Source organism: Amblyomma mixtum, chromosome 3, assembly GCF_055824585.1.
Source record: "Amblyomma mixtum isolate Tamu chromosome 3, ASM5582458v1, whole genome shotgun sequence".
In the NCBI taxonomy this organism is placed as follows: Eukaryota; Metazoa; Arthropoda; class Arachnida; order Ixodida; family Ixodidae; genus Amblyomma; species Amblyomma mixtum.
Window position 1 is genome coordinate 52,825,394 of NC_143014.1, and position 27,212 is coordinate 52,852,605.

Below are 27,212 nucleotides of genomic sequence, written 5' to 3' on the forward strand. Positions count from 1 at the left end.
CTTCTGCTTTTCAAATCAATTACCTTTAAGCGATAACATATTCAGTAATATTCTAAATTGATCAACACCACAAAATAAATAAATTAAAAAAAATCCCCTGCGCTCCTTGGTTTCTGTGGCTGTTGGCTTCTGTCATATTTACAACGAGCCCCTCATTCCCCTTCCTTGTTTGCTTAATTGCTTAGCGAGGGCCTCGATTCCGGCAGCATTGATGCCATAGGAAGCATAAGAGAGTTCTCACACAGCTCCCACCCTCTCCGTTCGATGACGTTCTACGTCACACCTGCGGTAACTCAGGACGTTCTACGTCCGCAGCTTATGAACGTGGGTGGCGCTGATGAACACTCTCAAGGTTAGGTTACTTGTAAACATAAATACCCCCGAAAGCAGAAGGTTTGACAGCCGTCGCCGTAGCTCAGAGGTAGAGCACCGGACGCGCAATTCGGAGGTCGTGGATTCGGATCCCACCGGCGGCATGTGGTTGTTTTTTCTTCTGTGCTTTTCTTATCAATTAGCTTGAAGCGATAACGTATTCAGTAATATTCTAAATCGAAGAGCACAAAATAAATAAATAAATGAAAAACCCCCTGTTCCCCTTGGTTTCTGTGGCTGTTATCTTCTCTAATATATATATATATATATATATATATATATATATATATATATATATATATATATATATATATATATATATATATATATATAAGGAATAAGAAAATCTTCAAGGCAACTGACTAAATATATAATAAATTGGGGATGTCACATTGAAAAACTTAACAGATTTATTCAACGTTTCGACCAGGGACTGGTCTTTCTCAAGAATGATCATACAGTGCACGGACGCATCTTCTTATAGCAGTGAACATGGCACACAGCGGGCTTGAAAAAGAAAAAAATATCAGCAAATAAAGAAAGATAAAAAACTAAAGAAATGAAAAATAAAAATAAAAATCAAAGGGAAAAGAGGAACACAGCCGAGAAAGGAAACCCAAACGCCAAGATGGTCCAGCAAAAGCGCCGCTTGAAAGAGGTGAAAGAGGGAGGCGGGCCTGGGCGGGCACGCGAAAAAACGGGGGGGTGGTTAACAAAAGAAGGTAAGTGCCTGCCAATTGTGTGCGTCAGTATGGCTTCTAGCCGCGTCTCTGTGGCCTCGCGCGACTTTAGAAGATAGCACGAGCACGCACAGGTTGCGGCTGCGCTTAAGTGTCTCCACACGGTGGCACGGGAGCCCCGTGTGGTTCGCATATGGTGACCACATGGAAAGGTTCCTCGTTTGCAGGAGTGAAAAAAAAAGGAATAAAAGAATAAATAAATACAGAAAATGGCACTGCGATGGCCAAAAGAAACAAAAAAATAACACACACACACACGCTGAGGTGACATGAATGCACAGAATACACAGAATACACACAAGGTTGTGTCACTGTTGTAGCATTTTTCAGGAGGAGATATGTGGGGAAATGTATATAAGCCCAAAAATGAAGTTAAAGACAGCGGCAGAGTGTTAGAAAGTGTACCAAAAAGACAAATTTCATCCCAGGGAACACCGCTTAGACTTAACACAACAATATTAGAATAAATACAAATACCACGCGAAATAATAGAGGCGCACAAAAATACAGTTCAAGAGTAGAAAAAATGTCTTGAGAAACAAAGTTTACCCAAACGCAGTGATCAGCAACAACCAAACGATAATACTGCGATGAACACACATGAGAGACGAGCGTCACAAAATACGTGCTTAACCACAACAAGAACAATGTCAGTACCTCGACCAGAAATGAAAGTGTTAGATACAGAACAAATCGTTACGCAACTGTCATCACAATGGATTTAAGACACAATATTTTGGATGCAAAATAGTTCACAAGGAAAAGAAAAAACAAACAAAACATTGCAGGAAGATTTAGCCGGAAAGGCAGGAGAGTTTGCCAGGACTTTCATTAATACCAGCAGACAAGGTGTTAAATTTAAATATTAGATATGATTCACACGCTTCCCTGTCGTAATGTGTCTGGAAGCCAGATTGCAATATGGTGGCCTTGAACCTTCCAAATGGATGGCCTTTTGTCGTTACGTGTTTTGAAAGAGGCAGATCTGGCAGTGATCGTATATGTGCTCTGTGGTTATTTATTCTCAATCGGAAAGGAGTTTCAGTTTGCCCAATATACTGAGCATGGCACATACCGCACTCGGGAAGGTACACTACGTTGCTGGTGTCACAGTTGAAATCTCCTCGAATTTTGAATGAGAAAGACGACGCTGTGCTGTGAGCTTCTGTGACCTTATTTGTCATTGGACAGAGTTTGCAGCGCGGTTTATTGCAAGGTGTGCACCCTGAGACTTCACCGTTGTCTAGTTTCGAGGAGGTTACGGCATCTTTGATATTTTTTCCCCTCCGATATACGACACGGGGGGCTTCGGGAAGCAAGCGCTTCATTTTGCCGCTCTGAAGGAGAATGATGTGATGCTTTCTGAGAATAAGGTTAACATTCGGTGCTGATGGAGAGTAGGTTAATATCAGATTAGCCCTCTGTGTGCCATGTTCACTGCTATAAGAAGATGCGTCAGTGCACTGTATGATCATTCTTGAAAAAGACCAGTCCCTGGTCGAAACGTTGGATAAATCTGTTAAGTTTTTCAATGTGACTTCCCCAATTTATATATATATATATATATATATATATATATATATATATATATATATATATATATATATATATATATATATATATATATATATATATATATATATATATATGTGTGTGTGTGTGTGTGTGTGTGTGTGTGTGTGTGTGTGTGTGTGTGTGTGTGTGTGTGTGTGTGTGTGTGTGTGTGTGTGTGTGTGGCAGACAAGGGAAGGGAGGGAATGAGGAGCTCGTTATACATATGAGAGAAGCCAACAGCCACAGAAAGGAAGGAACACAGGGGATTTTTTATATTTATTTGTTTTGTTGTGTTGATCAGTGGAGAATATTGCGGAATATTATATCGATTATAGATAATTGATTAGAAAAGGAGAAGAAAAGCTAGGTGTTTTTCTTCTGCTTTTGTAATAAATTTTTTAAGCGAGAAAATATTTAGGAATACTCTCTATTCATCAACACCAGAAAATAAATAAATATAAAAAATCCGCTGTGAAACTTGGTTTCTGTGGTTGTGTGTGTGTGTGTGTGTGTGTGTGTGTGTGTGTGTGTGTGTGTGTGTGTGTGTGTGTGTGTGTGTGTGTGTGTGTGTGTGTGTGTGCGTGTGCGTGCGTGCGTGCGTGCGTGTGCGTGCGTGGTGTGTGTGTGCGTGCATGGTGTGTGTGTGCGTGTGCGTGTGTGTGTGTGTGCGTGTGATTTATAAAAACCAGTAGACTCTCCCTATAAACCTCGTCACTTTCACAGCTAGAGGCGCATTCCATCGCTTTCATGTTTTAATGGCCCCCAGTGCTTGCAAGAACCCTCCGAAAGCAGCCCAAGGAACCAACGAATCATCTATCCAGCTTATTTCGCGAACATGGGATACAGCTGCAGCGGTATTTTCCGTCACGTGTCGATGTATCGTGTTTTGCAATGAAATGAAGCGTCATAGCTATGCGCAAAATTTTTTTGTGAGAAAAATGTGACTCAAAAATTTGTGAACTTGTTAACAGTCCCTGAAATATGTGTTCAGTTGGCAGCAGTTGCACAGAAGGCTTGTTCAGATAGTGAGCATGAGATAATGCCACTCGCTTTATTCTTTCAAACTACTCGCGATACTCTAGCATACCCGCCTTAAAATTAAAACTAGAACTTCCTTCTCTCGCTTCCCGTCGCCGAATTTCACGTCTCTGCCTTGATCACCGGTCTTTCTATTGTTCACCCCGTGGCAGCCAGCTCATTCTACCAGTACGTCAAACACCCCGCACAGGCCATCCTAACAGCGCCATACCGCATCGTGCCCGCACCACTACATTCCAGAAGTCATTTTTTTGTGCACGTAGCTCGCGACTGGAATGACCTTCCGTGCGGTTTAGCGCTAATCCCTGATCCCGCCCATTTCAAGACTGCCATCGAGGAAGCCATGCCACTGTCATGATTCCCACATAACATTCATTGTTAACCGCCTTTCTTGCGCCTACCCCGCATGTAATGCCCCGCCAGGGACCCTTGATGTTCAAACAAATAATAATAATAAGCAGTGATTCCATCGGAACAAGAAGATAGGCGGCGACAAATCAATCAGCGTGCGTTAATGCGTTTTATTAATATTAATTGACTTTGACTTAATCGCAACTATCACTCCGAGTGGAGCAGAATTTCGCAGCATAGCTTTTTCAAGCAGCTCCTCATTGGAATCAATTCAGAAATAACAAAAATGAGGACAGGTTCCTACTACCCCTTGTCAACACCGGTCGTTGATTAAATTGCTTGTAATTTGGCTATGCCAACTAAATCAACGTACTGATTTTCCAAGAGCTGTTTGACAGAGACTCTGCATGTGCGTAGCGTCGCTCAGTGTCTTCTCAGAAGTTGATCGTCTTGCAGACGAGGACCTGGTACTCGGTGTATTTGTGCTCTTTTTTCATGTAGGGAACGTACGCGCACTTCAAGGACGGGTGGACCTTGCCGATCAGCAGCATTCCTTCGTGATGGACACGGGCTATGTAGAGCGGCTCTCCAGAGGCAGTCACGCCTCCTTGAATGGCTCCACTCGGCACAGCTCCATTAGAAGCCGGAAGCCATGCCAGTGAAGCACCATCGGAGACGAGTGCCTGCAAAGCAGAAATTCAACGTGAAACATAATGACGACCCTTTTATTTCACCATGCATTAAGGCATACTTATCCACTGCTAGAAACTTTTTTTCCGCTCGTGGAGAGCTTTGGAGGCTGTGCACTCAACTCCTCATTCCACGCGACTTTTGCATTAACTTGCTCGTCCGGCCTGTTGGGCTCTCAAAGCGATCTGCCTTTTTTTTTTCTCACTATCGGGTGTACGTCAACTTTGTTCCTTGCACTACAATGGTGCAAATGTAGTGTAAAATTGGACAGTTTATAGCTGCGTGCGGTTAATGCTCCTAGCGTTTCTGAAGGCCCCACTGAGGGCTTCACTGAAGCGATTGTAGTGCTCTTTGTTTCGGCGTCGATGGTTTTTGCCAATTTACTAGGCCAACCTGCTCACCGCTGTACTCTTCTTTTGTTTGGAGGCAGTGGAGCGGTCAAGAAAGGAGGTTTGCACACAGGCCACGCATGGTTAGCCGCTGATCGGAGGCGTGAGGCGTAAGGGAGACTTGACAAGAAAGCAACTTTGCTCTATAGCAAGTATAGCCACATTCGGAGGACCATGAAGGATCGAAAAATACAAAGCAGTACCTCACAGATTAAAAGAGCGTTAGAACTGAGAAACAAAGGAGGGCGTAGTAAAAATACGGAAGAAATACAGGGGGATGATTTATATGAGAAGTTAATTAAAAAACCCACACTGACAGAAAAACATTTAGTATAGCGCAGTATGCATGCATTTAGTACAGAATAACGAAGATCTGATTTCGCTCGCTGCATGGAAGAACTAATCGCGTATAACGAAGCGGCCTCATAACGCCGTCATCAGGTGAAAGCCACTCAATTTATTCCCTTCCATTAATCACTGTCGTAGAAATAGTTAAACAATGTGCGTGTAATAGATATGCACACAAAATATCGTAAGAAGTGCAGGCACTGATGGCAGTGTGCTGACCTGGTACTCAGGATAGTACAACTCTTTTCCATCGTAGGGAACGACGCAGAGACCCTCGGAGCGGACCACCTTGCCCGGCAGCACGTCACCGTAGTGTACCGCACGCCCAACGTATATGACCTCGCCTCCCCGGTCGTCGCCACCGGCCACCGCGTTGTGCGGGATGTGGTCCTTGTGGCAGAGCACCCAGTGGCACGGCGGCCGATACATGCTCGCTGCGAGGCAATTTTACCAAACCTTATATAGCAACCATCGGTGAGAATTTGAGCACGTGCTTTGAGTTTCAGACGCAGGACAGACAAATTTTCAGGAGTATAGCACGCCATGGAGTTTTAGCTCCAGCCTGGGAAGCCTCATTTCTAGAAACGAAATGCAACCCCGTGCATCATACACTCTATGCTACAAAGTGGGTAGAATGGGACTAACGACACCACATGGTCCTCTCGAGGAACGGTTAACCATTGGGAGAGTTTGCCTGTGAGGGAGTGATGGTTGCTCCTTGACAAAGCGTGGCTGTGGCTACGCAATTATTCGCAAAAGAGCTATCCAAGGTAGAAGTTTTAGTCATTTGAGGTAATAGTGTATAAGCTTCTCATTCAAATTCTTTGAGCCTAGCTCAACGAAAATTTTGTCGCCCAGACCACATGCTTGACTATGAAGTTATTACCGTGTTCAATTGAGAGATGTAGAGACGAAATGAAATGAGAAGGAAGCAGTCTGGCAACTGTCATGCTTGCCTGCTACGGAGATGAGAAGGAACAGAAAGAGGCGAGAAGGAGGGAAGAAAGGAGCGCATGAAAGATAGAAGAGGGAAGAGGAGACATAGACGAGTACAGCCAGCCCTACGCGAGTTCAGGCATAATATGAAGATCGCGGCAAAACAAGCAGCACACCGCACGGCAAGCAGGAACTTACACTGAAGGGAGGCAGAATGTTACGAATAAAATGTACCAAAAAACTGAACTTCTCAATTTTTGTCGTCGCAAACTTGCAGTTAAATGTTACACAACACGGAGCGGAGAAAACATGTTGGTCAAACTTACATCCGTAGTCGGCCATGGCGTTCCAGTAGTGGCTATGCGCTCTTCGCTAGCAGTGCGATTTCTCTCGCGTAATGGTCCATTATATACGAGTGTCAGCTGCGTCATTGGAGAAAGGTCGGTGTCAGCGCAGATAAATGAACCAGGAACTTAGACTAGGGGTGAAAGTAGCGCTGATGTGAGCGCTTAATGAAACGCGCTATTGCGATTTTCTTTTTTTTTTTTCAAATTGCGCAGCTTGTTCCGGCTTTTACGGCGGGTAAACTTAGTACCTTTTTGTTACATGCGGTACATGATACAATATCTGAGCCTGTCCTTGCGAATACTGTAGCATTTGATGATGACGCCTTTATATCCTGATTCTCACTGTAGCAAAAGGATGTCTTTATGTGAGCTTCGAGTAATTAATATGTTTTCGTCTTGCAAAAATAGACACCGAGAAAATTATTCATGAAGAGCTGAAATTAAATCCTGACTTCGTACTCGCCAACTGGGAAAAATATTTAGAAATGTTTTTCTGTTCTTTACCATACGCAGTAATATTACAACCAGCCTTGATGATCTATTTCTGCTGTTGATGATTTGTTTATTATGTGATATATCAAACGGGTCAATAGCGAGGCTTTTCTGTCTGCGCTCCGACGGACTCTAACCTTGTCGGAAGATGTGCTTGCGTCGCAGTCACGCCTGAAATCTGAAGATCCAGTGCTATGTCTTTTCTTGTGCGGCAAAATCTCCTGACAGTTACGACATGCGTTCATTGAAAAGTATCCAAAAGTGTCTCTTAAAATAAACCTTCCAAGGGGGTTTGTTTGTGCTCATAGCTGAATTTAGGGTCTGCTATGGAGCCTTGAACTTCACCTTCTTGTGTCACCAGTCCACCTTCGTCCTTGTCAAAGTCTACCCTGGTTTTGCGATACACTGAAGTCCTTTCTTCTGAAAGGTATATCACAACTCGCTGAAAGGCAAATTTTCAGTGTGCGTTTACTTTCTGTTTCTGTCATTTCAAACCATTATCTGTTTTTAGCGTGCAAAAATTATTTGATAAAAAGCAAAAATTTTCGGTTCTACCTGTACATAATCTTTCTGTTGAAAAACATACTTCTTGTTTTTTCATGCAGAAAAAGGTAAAACGAAAATTTATGCGGAACGCCTGTTACAGTTAATCCCTATCTTCCAAGTGTCTTCAGCGTATTTTTTTTCTCTCCGCCTTTTCTGTTTTACGTTACAAATGACGCTGTGCTTTCTACGCAATGGGCGTGAAGTTGTTAGCTGCTAGCAGTCAGTAGTTAGCCCCGTCCCTGTATAAGTAAGCGTATGCTTTGTATAAAGGTATGATATTCTCATTTTTTTCTCTATTAAACATATCCAGCAAACAAAACACTGACTCGCTTTACCTAAACACACCTTCACGTAATAATCACTCCTCTTAAGCAAGAAGCTTTTGTAGGTGGAAATGTCTGCTTTCGGTTCCTTTTCGTGTTCGCCCTTTTATGGCCACTTTTAATTTCCATCATTTTTTGCCTGCTCTGAATTATAAAAAGCTACCTCTCATTTTTTTGGAAACATACTGTATGTACGCTTATCACTGAATATTTTTAGTCATAGGGCAGAGTGCGAGTTACACGTAACTTAATCAAGATTATTCAGATGGCAGTCTGGCTGCGTCGCTTTGGTGTTTAACCCTGAAGGTGTGGTTTTACTGCTCTCAGGACGAGTGTCGCATTCCGTAAAGCCTTCCTTCCATTCCCTTTGCTGCGCGCTTTGGTTTCTGCGTCGCAGTTGTTACTGGTGGATTGTTATGCGAGTGGTAGTTTTACATGGATGTATTAAACGCTGAAGTCGATCTAAATTTATTACGTTTAATGAGGTCGCTTTGAAAGAGCCTACTACAGACGGAGCTCTATTTAGCGCTCTGTCCGTCATGCTTCGGTGCTCGCTGTCACCGATGCTGCAATCAGTGGTGAAATAAAACACGCATATGCATAAAGACGTCATGGACCTGAGCTTGGTTTGTAGACATTAGGCTTTTGCTCTTGGGCGAGAACAAGTGCCCACTGCCGCTTAAACTGTTCGAGTTTTCACTTACGGTTCATTGACTTCTGTCCACGTCGAATGAAACGAGAGCAAAACAATTCAATCGTGCTATGCGTGGCGTGTTCTTAGCTGAAAGAAACTGAACAGCAGTGCAGTTTAGGTGCACTTCTAAGACGCAATAGTAGCTCTTTTTCAGGGCTAACGAACTTGGTTTCAATCTCCTAGGAGCTGTTCAGCGTTTTCGTTCTCGCGTTTAAGTTATCCTGTTCGCGTTTCTTTCGTGTTCGACGTTGATGGTACGTATATTACTTCTCCGGTGTGACAGTTTTGCAGAATGACCAAGTTTCGTTTTCAGACTCTACTCGCAGATCGTTTTACTGTCACCTGGGTCTACGTTTGAAGACAGCACGGCAGCTGAATGGAGTGTGGTCGCCTCCCTGCCGTTCAATACTTTTTTTTTATGTCGCGACGCATCGAAGTGTGTAATAGTGTGTTAATAAAGCACGGCTTTCGATGCGACAGAACTGCAATTTCTTTCACTCGTTTCTGTGTTTAGTGATTGGTTTGGTTGGTTTATTGGTGTTTAACGTCCCAAAGCAACTCAGGCTATGAGGGACGCCGTAGTGAAGGTCTCCGGAAATTTCGACCACCTGGGGTTCTTTAACGTGCACTGACATCGCACAGTACACGGGCCTCTAGCATTTCGCCTCCATCAAAATGCGACCACCGCGGCCGGGATCGAATCCGCGTATTTCGGGGCAGAAACCGGGGGCCATAACCACTGATCCTCCGCGGCGGCCTCTGGGAATTAATTTTACAACCATTTAGATCCTAATGAGAAATTATGGGATTTTTGCACAGGGAGAAATCAGCGGGCACGCTCGGTTTGCTCGAAACGCCGTTGAGAGCGCTGCAATTTGGTAGCGCACGAGCATAGTCACGTGGTATTTTTTCATATCTCGAGGGCTTTCTTTAAATGCCGGAAAAAAGGACCGCGTAGGAGATACGATGCTGCAATAAACTGGATCGGTTGTTTATAAACCTGCTCTACAACCTAACGTAATGGTCTTGGCACTACAATGAATACTTGAAAATTTGCATAATTCATCTTAGTTCATTAACCAAATAAGCGTAATAAAAAATATTCTGAGGAGCGCCACATGGTGGCGAAAAATGTGTCGTTGGTTTCAGCGGGCTGCGGTTTACCGCTTTTTTTTATCCTTGGTTCAAGTTACGTGAAACACCCTGTATATAGTCGTGTAAGCGGTTTTCGCTACGTTGAGGCCGTTATTTCCAGAAGTCACTTGCACAGCATAGTTTATGCTTCTGACTTCTTTATCTTTATGCATGAGCTTGGTGTAAACTGCAGGTTTTATATCACAAGTCAGAAGGATGATTTGATTGGTTCAGACATTACCCGTGCAATTCAGGTCAAGGCAAGACTGAAATCAAGCATTCGCTTGTGAAATGTGAACTAACATAATGGCACTTTTTACGAACCGCGACAATGCGTGGACAACTCTGATTTGGTAGTTCGCACTGAAAAAATGAAGCGGCCTACCTAAGAGGTGGCAAGCGTGTTTAGAGACGAACGAGGGGAGCAGTAAACTCCGAGCAGCTGGTTCGCGAGATCTTCAAGCGATTCGTGTGGTTGTGCCCATGGATTGAGAAGATTTCTCATTTTTCCTACGGTTACCAGGTTGGTAATAAAACGCGAGAATAACGTTTTCTTGGGCTATCTGCATATTTTATTGCTCTTTTGTTCCGATCGTTGACAGTGGAAGAATAGGAAGAATTGAGTTCAAATTGAAATCTTAATTAGGCTTAAGTCGAAGCGGACCCTAACCTCCAACGGAGAATTTTTTTACCAACAAGGCATAAAAAAATACCGGCTCTGGATGGGAATACAATCGAATCATGTTACGCGTACGCCTTCTGAATTGGCGACGGGTGTGCACAATCAGTAGACGAGCCAGTCTTATTTCCTAGTAAAGAAATACACGTCTAGGGCACGGGAACTGAAATGGTGCATGTCCCTTCGAAACCACCATTTCAGTAAATTCATGCTTACTGTGCAGGTGACGCCATGAAATTCGTGCATCACTTCGTCGTCATGCGGATGCCTTATGGGACTTACGCTACCAGCTGATCTACCTTGGCTATGCACTAACAGCATCCTGTCACAGCTATCAGTTGGCATGGTCGCCCCGTCATCGCTGATGAATCTGAGCGCAGCGAGACGTCACTGCAACGCGAGGTGAACGTGCATCGACCGCAACTCCAACGGATGATGCTACCGTACCATCACCGAGAAAATCGAAGGTTTTTATTCGGTATAGACAACGAACACAAACAAATGACCTTTAATAGGAAAACCTCATGCATATACTCCATGAAAACGAGTCAACGAATAGTTCTGACGACTCCGTGCGTTGTTACTGCGCGAACAAGCGCGTGGTTTAGTCAGGAAGGTTTTGTTCAATCACACATATATCACGTCAAGAATCAGCACTTGTTTCGTGCAGCTAAGACTAGAATACTGTTGCACAGCCACGGAGACCGTAATAAGCCGTGAATATAACGTACCGCAAAACAAATGAAACGATTCAGCCTGTAGCAGTCGCCCACAGTATTCCCGGCCAAAGGCAACCAACGGGTGTGAGCGGGTATGGCACGACAGCGCCTCTGGCTGCTCACTGTACCCTCTTCCCTTTCACCGTAGCGCCTTCGGCGCATTATAGTGTGGAATAAACGTGGTTTCAATCAATCATTATGCCGCCACTCGCGCCAGAAAGGTCAAATTCTCCTAGTGCCTCATGCTTCGCTCCTTCAAGGACTAAAAACTCTTAATTATTTAAATAAATTGTTGATAATGCTTTATCTTATCATCTGAAGCATCCGAAACCAGGGAAACGGTTGGCGCGAGAATGCACCGCGAGTGCAGTGTTCGCCTTCGACTGTGGATAGACAGATAATGCCTGAAAGAGGGGACACGCGCTGGACCACTCTTTACAGGCTCGAAAAAGCCGTGGAAAACGACTTTCGGTGCGTGTGTAGATAGATCGCGGATAAATCACGATATTGCGATTTGTGTTATCGCTTCCACATTTCACTGCCTAGTCTACTGCGTTTGAAATGTGAAAGCGACACGCGTAGAGTGCGCTCGTTTGGACATACGTGTCTTTATCTCGATATTTTATTGTCTGCTGTTTTTGTGCGTTCTGCGCTATCTTCTTTTACTGACTGTCGTCACGAGAACTCAGATAAAACTGGGGTGAACGCAGAACTCGGGACGCCCTGCACAGCAGCCCTGGTGGCCTGATTACAACTCGCAGTCAGTTCCGCGTTCTCTCGAGACCTATAGATAAGGATGCCCCAGATTCGCCGTCTGTATAAAAACGATTTTGCTTTGATGGAACTAATGTCCTCATGAGATAATTGCAGCGCATGCAGATAAGGATGCAGATAAGGATGAGTAAAAGGCGCAGTCGGTGTCGGCTTATTTCGCAACGATGTGATTAACGCATCCCTTACCTCATTGCAGTGTACGTCCTTGTGGAGAAGCCACCAGTGAATAAACAACACGGCTGACTCATCTCGGTGCCAGTCTTAGTACTGGAATGAGTATTTCCGATAACAAAAGCAATTTGGCGCTCACCTTGCAGCCCGAGCTGTGAGCTCCGCATTCTCGACGTTCGTATGTTTGATAGGCAAGATCGAAGACAGTGTTTATTAAATAATGTTGCTGAATTACGTCCAGCAAGAGTCTGGCCGATAACTTATTTTCAAACCCCATGGACATATGTATGTGAGTCCCCCAAAGCTTATCGAGCTTTCTCGTGCGTTTTTCAGTCTTTCCAGACGTACACGGCAAATGCGTATTCAAAGACAAAAACTAAGCTAACTCTCTATTGTGGGGTTTTAAATGATTGTTTCTTTTCATAGCTGGGCCTACATAGCACCACGTATGTGCGTCAGTGGCGGTGCTTGCAGGAGCTCTGCAAACCGTTCTTGGGAAGCGCACTCCAAACTTCGTATGTAATATTACATAATGCTGTCGCGACACATTCTCATTGTGCCATTGTCGCTTTTTTGGCAACGCTCACCGATTAATAGGAAAATCAGGGTCATCCGAACAATCTGCTGGCTAATTCATGCTCGTCTGGCCTGCTGAACGGGAAGAATGCATGCGTATACCGGGTGTTTCAGCGAACACTTAAAAAAATTTCTAAAATAGGCTTTCTGGGGTAAAAATATGGCTTTTGAGGCATAGTATTACCAGTGTTGGCAGACACCAGAAAACCAGTGAATCGTATTAAGTACTAAGCCGGTTAACTAATTTTTAATAATTAGCTTTTTATCTATTAGAGTTAGGCGCCTAGTTGCAATTAGATATTTGCAGCCGGTCGTTAGTAATAGCCATATCAGTTTTTAGAATTTAGCGTGTCGCAGAAGGCGCGCAATGGGGAGAGAGAGGTGACAAATTGGAAATCGACCTGCGGTTGCTTTTAGGGAATGGGTATTGGTCGCCACGCCCGACGCATGATGAACAGGGGGTGAGAGCAGCCGTAATCGTCATCTTTATGCGCCTGACTAACGCCAACTGCAGAACAAATGTCTCTTTCATCTCTGTCTAATTAAGCCTGTCCTGTGACAGCCTAGGCCACCTTATCCCCGTAAGCTTCTTATTCTCATCTGCGCATCTAACCCTCGGCCGCCCCCTACAGCGCTTGCCTTCTCTTGGAATCCAGCCCGTTGCCTCTAACGACCATACGTTATCTTGCCTCTGCAATGCATTACATGCGCTGCCAAAATTCATTGCTTCTTTTTCATTTCGACAAGGACGTCATTAACCCACGTTTGTTCCCTGACCCACTCTGCTCTCTTAATGTTTCTTCCCCTTACACCTATCATTTTCCTTTCCATAACCCGCTCCATTGTGCTCAATTTAAGTTGAACCCTGTTCGTTAGCCTCCACATTTCTGCCCCGTAGGTGAGTACCGGTAGGATATAGCTGTTACATACTTCTCTCTTCAAGGATATTGGTAAACTGCCATTCGTGATCCGAGAGTACCCGCCAAATGCGCGCCACCCCATAATTATTCTTCTGGTCATTTCACGCTCGTGGTCCGGATCTGCGGCCACTACCTGCCCGAAGTAGACGTATTCTCTTTCCACTTCCAGCGCCTCGATTCCAATCTTAAACCGGTGCTTCCTTCCGAGGCTTTTGAACATTACTTTAATTTCCTGCATTTTAATTTTTAAACATACTGTTCTGTTCTGCTTTGCTTGTTGAAGTCATTGATCAGGCTTTGCAATTCATTCCGCCAGTGATTTAGCAAGGCACTTTCTTCAGTGGATCACTGTTTACTAATGTATTCGCCATTAACTCGTATCCCCAACTTAATCCAGGTGCCTGAACACCTTCACAGCACTTACTCATGGGTTCGTACTTGGCTCGTTATTCTTGCTCTGCTCCGCAGCAATCTCTATTCGACGATGGTGGGCATTTTTGACTCCTGGTGGAAAAAGATGCGGTCTGGACACTCCGCAACGGGAGAGCTTGCGACACCTGTCTTGCACATCGCACACAGCGCCCTAAGACGGCATTCAAAAAAGGTCAAGCGCGCGCCGACGGGCTGCAGGTTGAATTAGTGCGTACGTGTGTGCTGGCTGAGCAAAGCTTCAAATGTGGAGGCAGGAGGGCAGAAGCGCGATGGACGCGAGAAGGGAGGCGCGTTGAAAGCGAAGCTGCTGGACCAGCTGCATATGGTCGGTGTTCATTCAGTGCCAACGATTTAAGCAGTTTTAATATCAGTCATGTGGTATATGCCTTGCTGGCCCTGCCGGTCACGTGGCATGCGTTACCTGCCCAATCGGGTACCGCCTTCTGCACTGCCGCCCCATGCAGGCAGCGCGCAGGCAGCAGACAGTACTGTCGATGAGAAAAGTTCCTATAGGAAAGTTCCTATAGGAACTTTTCGTTGCTATAGGAAGCGATTTAGTATGATAGGTGCCACGTTTTTCAGCGATCACTTCATTTCACTACCCATGCTAAAGAACGTGAGTTTGACTTGCACCTTCGGAAGTGTAGTCTCGATCCGGCAGTTATTAATACAGTTATCGGCTTAATTGTGTGCGGCTCACATGTCCTAGAGACTTCTGTCCTTGCCTGTAGTACGTTGCGCACTCAAGTACGTTGCGCCGGCTGCGTCGCAGCATCATTATAGTTTCGTAGAGGATCGCAGACGAGAAGGCCGATCGACCACCAATTCGTTTGAAGGTTTTAATCACAATCAGTAATTTGACGTCTGTGAAGCAGCTCGCCGTCAGCGTGTCGGCGACGAGGACATGACTGCGCTGGAGAGCTTGCAAAACGCCGTGATATGGTCTGCTCGCGTGCATCTTTTTTTTCCTTTAGAAAAAAACGCCACCTTTGTTTTCCTTAATAGTTTGGCTATACATCTGGAGTGGAATGGAGTGGAATAACTTTATTGCACTAAAGGTCGATATTCTTATTAGCGTTTTACTCTGTCTTCTTTGAAGTCTGCAGCTCTGGTTGGTGCCCCTATTCCAGAGCACTATGCAGTTGGTTAGGCTGCACTTTGAGCAGGTCTTCTTTGCGGTCGCTGGCCAGCTTAGCTTCGCATTGTTCCGTAATAGGGTTTTGTATTATTGGCACCGTGTCTATTTTCTGGCACTCCCATCTTGTGCGATACATCGTGCGTTCGTCCCCACACCGGAGGCATACGTTTGGGTATAACGTCGATTTTATTATATTATTTATACATAGATTCGGGGACGTTCCAGTTTGGAGTCTTCTCCATATTCCCGCTTCTTCTTTGCTGAATTCTCTGCCCACATGCTGCGAACTTCTTATACAACGAAAGCAATCCGCGCGACATTCAGTTTCGTTATTAGTGGGCTCGACTGTACGTGATCGCGCTTTTTCTTCGTGCATTCAACTGCCTCAATTTTTGAATATTGTGGACACCTTAAGACTTTAAGGCTTTCTGGCGCGTATTTTATTGCGTGCTTGATGGCTGTGTATGTAAAGATGGACATCTGGAGGCACGTGGCACCGCGCATATGCTTCAGTGGCAGTACTTGCAGGCGCTCTCGAAAACATGGTTGTATTGGAAGGACCGGGAAACAAAAAGCAACTTTTCCATCTTTTCTCTAAATATTGCGCACCATTGTGTAGAGTTGTATTTGTCGTGCGTCATTTTCTTTTGTTTGGCACGACTCCCGCGTTAAAGAAAAAATCAGGGTCATTCGAAAACTTTGTTCTGTGTTAACGCGCACTTTTAAAAAGTGTGAATTGGTGAACAGCCCTTGTATGCTTTGTGCGCTCTGTTCAGGCGGAGGTAAGTTGATCTGCTGAAACAAACAAAAAAAATGACGGAGCCCAGGAAATCATTGCCCATAACTGTGCTTTATTCACTTAATCTGATTTCGATTCATGCATAAATTGTCGCACCGGGACGAACAGAAAAATGCACTACAGAATTTCCTGGTATAGTACTTCACTGCGCGCATTTCAGGAATAAAAAAAAGTAGCAAGAAAGGGGGTTTCAAGTACCCTCAGTCAAAAACGCCGTGCATTACGTTGCTTTGGATTCGCCAGCGCAAACTAAATCAGCGTATAGGCGATCTTTATGAATCGTTTGCTTCTGCAACTTCGTTGCGTCGTTCCTTGGCTTCACGGAAGCTGATTTCCTTGGAGACCAGGACCTCGTATGCGCCGTAACAGTACTCCTTGCCATCGTAGGGTATGCACGCGCACTTCACGGACGGCTGGACCTTGCCTGGAATCAGCATTCCCTCGTGGCGTGCACGGCCGACGTAGAGCTGCTCGCCAGAAGAGGTCCTGCCCCCAGGAAGTGCTCCGTTCGGCACAGAGCCCTCAGAATCTGGCACCCATTCCAGTGAAGCGCCTTCGGAGACAAGCACCTGCGAAATAGAATTACGACTGAGAAGGTAACAACGCATCCTTTATTTCGCTGCGTAGTAACGGTTGCTCATGCCTCGCTTGATTATTTTTAGTGCGAAAACACTCATACGCTCACCAACAACGACCAAGAATCTTGTCATCTTTGGATCTTTGGATCTTGTGACGTTGCCTAGCAACAGCGACGCCATGTCAGGAGGTTCAAAAGAAACCACATCACCATCCACGATTGGGAGTCGAACCCGCGGCGGCGCGAACAGATCTGCTTCAAAGGCTGCTGCGCGAGAGCACTATAGCTGTCATTGCAGTTTTTTTCCTTATTGCATGAAAACCAATCCCGCTGAGCTATCAAACGCTTTACATGCACACGTACTATTCCGCAATACCGACGCATATTCTCATGTCTTCGTACACTGCACTGCGCCTGCACATCAAAATTGCGGGAGACATGCACATGAGTCAGGAACCGACAGCCATTCAGGCGGCCGGTCCTGAGTAGCCTAAACCCCCGCACCAAGGCGTACTGTTCACTTAGATGAACGACGTGGTTCTGCGTGTCGATGCATCATGCGACTCTTCCACAGGCTAAAAAGTCCAATCAGCATTAACAGATCGCACGGAATCCCGATGTCTTTCAGGACAGGCAAGAATGTTATAGTGTTAGGCGGTATCTCAATGCCCCGAACACGCCTCGTGTTAAACTGCAGCGCACTATGGTGCTGTGCATTGCACAGCGTCGTCTTCATCAGCTTCCATCTGCGGCGCGGGCAGATCGATCGGATCTTAACCTGAGTCTGATATCATCACCAGATGTACAGACGACCCAGCAAAGCAAGACCCTAAGCACATCAGGCTAAACACACGATTTTGAACGTCTACTGGGTTTAACTACGTTAACACCCTACAAATATTGTTTTTGCCCCACCCACAGGTAGACAAACCTAACTCAACCCCTCAATTGAGGGGTTGAGTTAGGTTTTTGGATTAAATGGATTAATCCATTTCTGAAGTGTACTCAAGTGTATTGTCGTCCTAAATTACCTGTTTGCTCGGCGTGGAAAGTGGTTTCCTTTTTTCAGCGCCAGAATTGTGACCTCATGTGTGACTATCCGAGGTATTCATGTGACCTCACGGGTGCCATTTTGGGGTACAGCGTACTACCTCACCAGTGCAAGCCGGAGCAGGTGGCTATAAGCCGATTATACAGGCCTGTAGCCTTTCGCCCGACAACATGCACCACACAGTGCCCACCACTGTGATGTTGGAGCATACTCCCAATTCATGGACTCGCGCGATGACTCTGACTGGCGTCTTTAAGGACGCTATTGGGGGCTTCCATTCTGCGCTTGTCATATTTTGTTCTTCGCAATGTAATATTTAAAGCGCGCTCTGAAGAAAGCTTTTTCTCCCGCTATAAATCCCTAAGCTCAGTAAAGTCAGCATATTCACTTTCATTCACAAATCATGAGTCAACCGACCCTCCCAAAGTCGGGGGTTCCGTCCTGGCTGAAATATTTTAGTTTAGCGAAGGAAAGACGCAGAAAAGTTTTTTGTAGGAAGGTGAGAACTCGGGAGGGTAAAATTTAATACTTCCTCCCCCACATACTATGTAGTTCCTCAGATCCCACATATGTTGCTCTGGCATGTAAAAGCCCATAAGTTATTTGAAAAAAATCAGCCAAAACTAGCTTCATTCTGGGCCTTAGCCTATATTCCTCACACGGGTGCATTTAGAGGACGGACAGGCTCACTGTAGCTGGTGAGCGTTCCTCTGCGTGTACGTGAGATTCCATTGAAGGTGCTGAGGTAGCGGGGATTCACCATCATTATGTGCTGCGTAAGATTTTTACTGCATCAATTGCCACTGTGAAGCTGTCCACTGATCGCATCGTCCGCACGAAACCTTCGCAAAGGCTGGAGGAGCGTAATGCGTGGCGGGGTCTATTTAAAACTGGAAACCGGCGGCCATTCAAAGCGTGACTTTACAGGAAAGTAGTAAACGCCAAAATTTTTGGGCAAATACTTTTTCTGCCACGCAACTCATTTATAGACCTGATATAAATTTCTATTCCATTTGAAATTTGCGCCGCAGACCAGTTTGTTAACTGAACCTGTAAACAAGGTGCGGTTGAATTTGTCAAATTCGATGCCAGAAGGCCCGTTCACGTTAAACGGTAAAGCTGTTTGTTCTGTTGTGAAGTCTCCGCGCTTGATAGATGAGATACTCCGCCCTAGTGGCATGCTGCGTGGTTTGACATTGTAATGCGTCACATGATATGCCTATGTTTGCATCCGAAGCAACAAATTGTAAAACCTACAGCAATGGATCGTTCAAAATTCTACGTTTCAGTAGTTCAACATCGTAATCGCACCGCATTATCACGTCATCATCAGCAGCAGCAGCAGTCCGACTACGCGTCCACTGCAGGACAAAGGCTTCTACCATATATCTCCTTGTCCTTGCCCCCGCAGACTTCTTAATCTCATCCGCCCATATAACTTTCTGCGGTCCACTGCTACGCTTGCCTTCTCTTGGTATCCAGTCCGTTTCCCTTAACGAACATTGGTTACTTTGCCTTTACATTACATGCCCTGCCCGAGCTCATTTCTTCGTCTTGATTTCGACTATGATGTCATTAGCACGCGTTTGTTCCCTGACCCACTCTGCCTTTTTTCTTGTCTCTTAACGTTGCACCTATCATTTTCCTTTCCATAGCTCGCTGCGTTGTCCTCAATTTAAGTTGAGCCCTTTTCGTTATAGAATTCATGTTTTTGCCCCATAGGTGACTAAAGTCAAGATACAGCATTTATATGCTTTTCTTCAGTGGGAAATTGGTAAACTGCCATTCATGATCTGCGAGAACCTGCCAAATGCACTCCACCCCATTCTTATTCTTCTAGTTATTTCACGTTCGTGATCCGGATCTGCGGTCACTACCTGCCCTAAATAGACATATTCTCTTACTACTTCCAGCACCTCGCTACCAATTGTGCACTGCTGTTCCCATCCGAGACTGTTAAAAATTATTTTGGTTTTCTGCATGTTAATTTTTAGACCATCGTTCTGTTCTGGCTGTCACGATCACGCTTCTCAATTTATCCCCAGGGTGACTTAGCTAGGCAATGTCATCAGTGAATCACAGATTATGGAGGTATTCTTCATTAACTTTTATGCCCGACTGTTCCCAATTCACACCTCGGAACACTTCCTGTAAACGGGCGGTGAATAGTACTAGCGAGACCGTGTCTCCCTGCCTGGCGTCCTTCCGTATTGGAATTTTAGTGCTGAATTTATGGAGGATTATGGTGGCTGTGCAGCCGTTATAGATATCTTACAGTATTTTTAATTAAGGCTCATGTGTGCTCTGATTCCGCAATGCATGCATGACTGCTGAGATTGCGAATGAGTCAAACACTTTATCGTAATCTATGAAGGCTATATATAGGGTCTGGTTATATTCTGCGCATTTCACTGTCACGTGATTGACATTATCATATGCAGTATGGTGTCAGCTGGCGCAGGAACTCATGAGCTTGAGTGGATGTCACTATAGTTCTTTTTTTTTTTCTGGGCACCGCTTTCACCTGTGGGCTCCAGGGTCAGTGCCTCAGACTCCTCGGATACTTAAGCAGTGAGTCCCTCCATGAGAGATATTTGCGACTGCACCAAGGCACGTGCCTCTTTCTTTCTGGAGGGCATGTGCCGATGCACATGGAGCAAAATTCCAGGAATTTCTTTCCCAATATCGAAAAATAGAAATGGTACTAATAAAAAAAAAAGTGTGCTGCTGCCGCCTTAAATCACTGCTAACGGCATCGTATGTAAGCATCATATTTCGATGCAGACGCATAAAGCAACCCCCCCCCCCCCCCCTTCCTTCCGTCCCGCTGCTGTGCGTTATCAGGGCATGTCGAAGAACTACAGGCTGCCAACATTAACTCTTTAATGCCCAAATTGTAAAGGAATCAAAGAAAAAATAATACACATTCTAGCAGATTTCTCAGATTCTAGCGCCGCTAGTATCTGAGAAATCTGTGTGTCGCGAATTAGCAATAATGAGCAGTTGCGACAATGAGCAACAATGAGCAAGCTAGTGCGACTTGCGAGAAATACCAAATCGGAGGCCTTGAGCCAACTGGAACGCCAAGAGATATAGTCGCATACAACTCGAGAACGAAGCGGCAAAAGCCCCCTCAAAGGAGGCCCCCTCCCCCCCCCCCCCCCCCAGCCTTATGGCGTCGACCGATTTTCATGATGACGCAAGTCAGCGTTACAGAGGATTAAGCACGGATTAACCGCGGCGTCATAAAAATCGGTCGACGCCATGGGCTGGAGGGCCTCCGTAAAGGGGCTTCTGCCGCTTCGTTCTCGAGTTGCATTCAGCTGTAGGAAACACTTTTTAATCTAACAAATATTCCTATTGCTCCTGGAACAGCTGTCGGAAAATGAGAGACACGGAACTTTTGGATGCGGGCTGGAAGTCGCACATTCGCTCCCCCTTTATCTTCAAACAGCGCGTTCACTGTGACGCCAAACATTTTGACTAAAGCGCTGCCTACTCAGAACATGTTGACACCATATTTTATATGCAAACTCTATGTAGCAATGAGTACACGGCGTACAAACGGTATATATGGCACGAATTCGAGGCAATAGGCATTAAAGGGTTGATCTGGAGCCTTCCACTACGCCGCCCCTCACACTATGCCCCCGTGCAGCTTTAGGGCGTTAAAAGTTTCGGTTTTGTTTAACGGTTAAACCAAACCCACTATTGCTAAATTTCATGCGCGGACCGAGACCCGTATGACCAAAGAGGATCATAATCATCATCGACAAGAGGGAAGCCCCGCATAGTTGATTTCACTTCCATTCGTCAGCATGGTACAGGCGTTCTACACAATAAATATGCACACCAGATATAGTAGAAGTGTAGACAATGATGGCAGTGTGCTGACCTGATATTCCGGGTAGGGGAACTCTCGTCCTCCGGAGGGCACGTAACAAAGGTTCATAGAGCGGATAACCTTGCCAGGTAACACGGCACCACCGTGCACGGCACGCCCAACATATGCGACCTCGCCCCCCTTGTCGTCACCGCCGGGCACCACGTTGTCTGGTATCTGGCCTCCGGGGATGGACACCCAGTGGCACAGCGCGGTGTACTCGGTCGCTGCGAAGCCAATCCAGGACTATTGTATTAGAGCTATTGGTGAGACTGAGAGCGCGCGTAGTAGCTTTTAGACGCAGGAATGGCGAAGTTGGAGGAGTCATGTATAGACCTCCTTCACCCCGCGACGTCACGGAGATGCGGTGGCGCTGATGTCAGTAGCGACTTTCGCGTGGTAGGCAAAACAGGTTCCGCCTGGCCGTGCCTACCGCAGCCGCTGCAGCTACCGGCGGCTGCATATCGTGGCTGCGCACTGCAGAAGCAGCATGTACTGACCAGCTCCGTTGCTGTTGGATCCACGTAGTATCATAAAACGAAAATTTAGATTAGCTTTAATAGGTTTCTCGGAAATAAATGCCGCATTAGGAAATGAGCCGCGGTAGTAAAAGCGCGACGTCTGGGTGTAGACCGGCGCTGCCAGTCAACGTACTTCATAGCACGGAAATTGCCGCGCTCATTCACCTGAACAACCGCATGGTACGCTTAAAATTGTGAAAGGAAAAGAAAAAGCATGTATGTAGCTGCGAACGTATTTATCACCCTGAGCTGGTGTGCACGGGCGCCGGCAGGGTCACTCTCCACCGGGGAGTGCGTTATTTTGTTGATAGCACAGCATGATTTAACGTGTGCAGAAGTTATACGAACGTGTAATGACGCATTTTAGGGCATTTAATATATACTTCAAACTATTTCTTAACATGAACGACATAATTATTTGATTGTAGTAGAAAAGTCTGGTAAGTTGTGACAATCTTGCGCGGTCGCATTGGCATGCTTCGAACAGCGTACTTTCATTGCATCATGCATGTGTCATAAGCTTCATGAAGTAGTACATGATCGCGAAGGCTGTTTGGAAAGAAGCAACCGCAGGCGGGCTACCAACAGAGGCACGTAGCGAGATTGACAGGGGATGAGGCAATGAAAAGTGTTTTCTTTATTGATGCTTCAGATATGTAACCAAATTTGGTGCAAATATGTAATTGCTCTGCTAATTTCAGCAATGCGTTTTATTTTCAGCTATACCTGGTAAAGTTCTTGGATAATTATAAGTAACACCCTCGTCAAGTCACCACGGGTCTTGAATAATTAAGTAGAAAATGCGGAATTTTTTTATGCCAGCACGTTGCCAACGCCCTATTCTCTATGATGGCGGTATTACTTCTTTTTTTTAGATTCGCAGTACCTTTCTTATCAAAAATGACTACCATACTACTGCTCCTGTAGCAAAAAAAAAGTCGAGAGATTTATTGCACTCCTCAATGTCTCTGGAATCGTTCGCGACAAATAGAATCATTCTATTTCCATTCCTTACAAATTTACGAAGGGGTGAGTGATGCCAGTCAGAAAATGTGGTAGATCACAAAACAAACCTTTAAGTTTTTTTCCCTCGTTTATGGCCTCTTCGCTTTCGCTTTGGTCAAAGAAATGCCGCACTGAAATCAACGAAACCTCTGATCCCTCTTCTGCGTAGTGATACTACCATTGTGGTGCTCCGTCGTCGGAAACCCGCAGGATTCGCGACGGGCCAGGACCATCACAAACGCCATTACCTCACAATTTTTGGCGACCGCAGATCTAAAAACCGTAATTTTATGAATTTCTACTGAATATTTTGCTATAATTTTTAGTAATCAAACAGAAGACCCAGGGCTGGAAGAAATATAATTTCAGGAATCCAAATTTATCACCAAATCGACCAGTTTAAGAATGGGAGAAGTCAGCCTGCTGGTGCCTGATCTGACGGCTAAAAAGAGCGGCTACGCGAGACAGATGAGATCGGGACACGATCGACGCTGTCCCCACTTTTCGCACTGTGCGACACGTGTGTCAACAGACGGTGAGCGCACGTCGGCTCTGCCGAAAAAACGCCAGTGCTTCCCTCAGCACTGTCCCGAGGTAAAATTATTCTTGCTAGTTCAGTGTCAAAAACTTATCATTTTATTGCATGCCTGGGGTAGAAACCAACTGCAGCGCTTTCTAGCCATAATACAATACACACCGTGTCGAAATCCGCCGTACATGACCAACGCGAGCCCGTGTACTTCGAGGAATACTAAGTTGAAAGCATCAACCGTTGTTATGATTCTCAGAAACTCAAAACGCGCATAAAAGCCTTGAAAACCGGCGCTGCACCACCTCAACTCGACGCCACTCCCTGGCCTCTTGCCTACCGCGAGCCCGTTCGCGACTGCAGCGCCACCTCGCTTGTTTGCAAACATGGAGGAGGTCTATAGCCAGGCTGCGACCGTCATCTCTATGAGACGAAAAGCAACAACCGTGCATCATACGAGCTCATTCAGTATGGCGCAGTGCAACTTGTTCCGCCCATGCCACATATTTTACCAGACCAATCGCGATTATTGATACTGTTATTCACTTGTGTATGGTAGAGTGAGACAAAAGAAATCGTACAGAGATAGGAACAAGCAAGGCAGCTGCCATCACAAAAGGACACAATGTCTGTCGGCTCCAGAAATTACAAAAAATAGAGAGGGATATTAGATAGAAGAAAGGTAAAATTGAAATTAGATTAGAAAAACAAGACACGAACGCCCTACACAGCAAAAGAAATACAAGCCTCATCCGTTGCTGCTGTTAGAAAGGCGCGCACTGCGCCTCTGCCTATAGGTCTCCCTTAATCGGTTTCCACCGCAGTTCTGTACCTGGAGGATCGTGATCCCGGCCTTAATTCCCGTTTTCAGCTACTAACTGTCAGGACTTCCTTGCGGGCATTTGAGTCTGCTCCTGGTGTGGCTACACCTTTTTTGTCCCACCCGGCTCTCTTTCTCACTCATCATTGGCCAAAATTCCGCCTCCCTCAAGTTGATTTTACTCAAAACCTTTTATCTAACTTTGGTGTAGGTCTAAGTTTTGTGCGTAGAGTAGGTTATGCAACGACCCCTGTGCATAATGGTTTTGGTTATATTTTCTCACCTAATGCGAAGCATCTGCCTGCCAGGGCACTGACTGGTCTCCTCTCTGATCCTCTTGGTAATTTCCGACACCCCACCGTGAATGCTACAGATGCATCCGGGGCTGGCCAGAAGGCAGCGGTTGGTATTTCTTCAGAGTCTCTCTCTTGGAGATTTTCGGTTCGAGTCCCGAATTACACTCCTATATTTGTAGCGGAGTTTATGGCTCTTGGGCTGGCTGCTTTGAAATTTCCCTCCAGTGTTTCCCAGGTGATATTCCTCTCAGATTGCCTCTCTGTTTTGTTGGCGCTGGAGTCCACACGGGATGCTCTTTTGAGCCGTTCACTAAAGTCTTTTATCCTGGATGGGTGAAAGAGGTGCGCTTCGTTGGGATTCCAGGCCACTGCGGTATTTTTCAAAACGATACACCAGTATTCTTGGCAAAATCAGCTCTCAATGCACCTGTCGCCTGTAGAGTCCTTATCTCATCCTTTTGGGAATATCTCGTTTTCAGCGTTTTCAGTATATAACCGCCATGTGCAACGATCCCTTGCTCTCTACCGTTGACTACCAACATCTCACGTACCCATGGAAGGTTCGTGCGTGTAAATCCCGGCAATGTGAGGTAGCAATAACTCTCAGGCGGTGCAGAATCTCTCGCTTAAATCTTTACTTATGCAGATGTGGGTTCAGTCCCTCAAACCTTTGCGCGGCTTGTGGAGACGTAGAAACAGTGGAGCATTTCCTACTCTTTTGCCGGAGGTTTGCACATCAGAGAGGGACGCATCTAGAAATTTTCACTGCTAGGTTGGAACTCATTTTGTAGGTCCCGCTTCTTCTCTCCTTCGATGCCAGCGCCGGAGGTTTTGCATAGCATCAAGTTAGCGAATACCTCCACAATTACATAATAGCTACCAGCAGATTCCCTTGCTAATGGTATCCAAAATTTCAGGCTTTAAAAAAGACCTTTCAGCAATTTGCATGAATTAAATTTTTTGTCTTCTCGCCCGTTTATTATTATTATCATTGTTATTAATGTTATTTTTTAATTTTCCTCTATAATTTTCTTGATTTCTTACCCGAAGGAAAACCATTAGCTTAGCACCAATTTACCCTCCTCTTTTGGCTCCCCTGACTGAACCCTGGCATATCCCCCGTCGTGGGTATGTGCGATGTCATTAAGGCAACAACAAGTTGCAGTCCGCATGACAAGCAGATCTCACCCGAAAAGGCAAGCGCGCATTACCTTAAAAAGTGAGAAAATGTAAACAAATGAGAACATTTCCATCATTACAGCTGCTTCGCAGTTAACCAATGCGCAAGACAGAGTTACAGGACATGGAAGCAACTTACGTCCGTAGCTGGCCATGTCGTTTCAGTCGGAACGATGCGTTCTTCGCTCGCAGCGTGATTTCTCGCAAACTGAGGCGCCAATTTATATATAAGGGCCGTCAGAGGTGTCAGCGGAAGGAGGTCGGCGTTTGTGCCGATAAACGAACAGGAGCTTGCGCGTGGAGCTGACAGTACTTCTGGCGTGAGCGTTAGTTCCGGAGCCAGCCAGGAACTTGGCTCAGGGGCGGAAGTATACTCATCCGATTTGATTTTCGTTATGGCCTTGTTGATGCATTACGACGATAATGTGCAATGGTACGAAAGACGCAAGCAAATTAAGAACACATTGGGACCGATGAAGGACGGAGCCCGTTCGGTTTTACATGTGCCTTTCGTTTGTCTTGGTCTTATGTGGACGTTTTGCATTCTTATAAAAGTACTGCAGGAAGCAGTGCTCGAACGAACAGCTTCATTGGGTTTACGTCTCAGATGTGACGCTGCTATTGCGTGTGGTGTTTCGCTCGCCAGCGACGTGTAGCGCAATTGGCGATAACTCTACCCTTTTCGCTTTCGCCCAGCGCAACCGCTGCGTAACATAAAAGAGGAGTTTCGCGCTGGTCGTCATCACCTCGCATGCTAAATTAATCAGATCGATTTGAAAATTTCGGTACGAATATCTCTAAGTACAGCCGCGCTAAAAGAATTTCTTCAAATGGAGCAGTTTAAACATGACCGTCAGCAATTTTACTTTACAGACATGAAAGCTAGCCGCAGTGACTTCAAAGCCTGATAACTGATATTAGTTATTTTGGATGTGAACGACTACAATTATAATCTGAATTTGTGCTGGTCTGGTCACTGCAGACTAGTAGGTAAAACAGCTTTCGTGTGCTGATCATCGTTTGTTTATAAATGACCCCGAAAGTGTAATTTTCCGCACCCTCCAGAGGTGAGGGGCTTTAATGCAAGAAGATGAACAAGTAATCTGGCAAAAAAACATACAAAAATTTAGAGAAAAATAGCTAGAGCAAAACAAAGATATAACAAAAAGACTAAAGGGATTGTAAAGAG

General features: G+C 45.4%; 2 protein-coding genes and 1 non-coding gene across 3 annotated transcripts; 1 reads left to right on the forward strand and 2 right to left on the reverse strand.

Annotated features, from left to right (window-relative positions):
* Positions 1-404: 404 nt before the first annotated feature.
* TRNAA-CGC (transfer RNA alanine (anticodon CGC)) lies at positions 405-476 on the forward strand. Its single transcript has one exon. It is a non-coding gene; the product is annotated as a tRNA-Ala (tRNA).
* Positions 477-4,489: 4,013 nt separating this feature from the next.
* LOC149350212 (pfs47 receptor-like) lies at positions 4,490-6,775 on the reverse strand. The gene is made up of 3 exons (XM_089576854.1): positions 6,745-6,775; positions 5,702-5,916; positions 4,490-4,738 (listed from the first exon to the last, which is right to left on the reverse strand). The coding sequence occupies exons 1-3, from the start codon at positions 6,758-6,760 to the stop codon at positions 4,490-4,492; spliced, it is 480 nt and encodes a 159-aa protein (XP_089432980.1). The 5' UTR covers positions 6,761-6,775.
* A 9,419-nt stretch (positions 6,776-16,194) lies between these two features.
* On the reverse strand, positions 16,195-26,211 carry LOC149350213 (pfs47 receptor-like). The gene is made up of 3 exons (XM_089579180.1): positions 26,163-26,211; positions 21,686-21,900; positions 16,195-16,731 (listed from the first exon to the last, which is right to left on the reverse strand). Exons 1-3 carry the CDS (start codon positions 26,176-26,178, stop codon positions 16,435-16,437), a joined length of 528 nt encoding a protein of 175 aa, XP_089435306.1. The 5' UTR covers positions 26,179-26,211; the 3' UTR covers positions 16,195-16,434.
* Between the last annotated feature and the right edge of the window lie 1,001 nt (positions 26,212-27,212).

Bases quoted from the DNA above. Each gene is read 5' to 3' on its own strand.
- LOC149350212 (XM_089576854.1), bottom strand. The intron at 4,739-5,701 runs GTCAGCACACTG...TCTGCTTTGCAG, and splicing joins TGTACTATCCTGAGTACCAG to GCACTCGTCTCCGATGGTGC.
- LOC149350213 (XM_089579180.1), bottom strand. The intron at 16,732-21,685 runs GTCAGCACACTG...TCTATTTCGCAG, and splicing joins TCCCCTACCCGGAATATCAG to GTGCTTGTCTCCGAAGGCGC.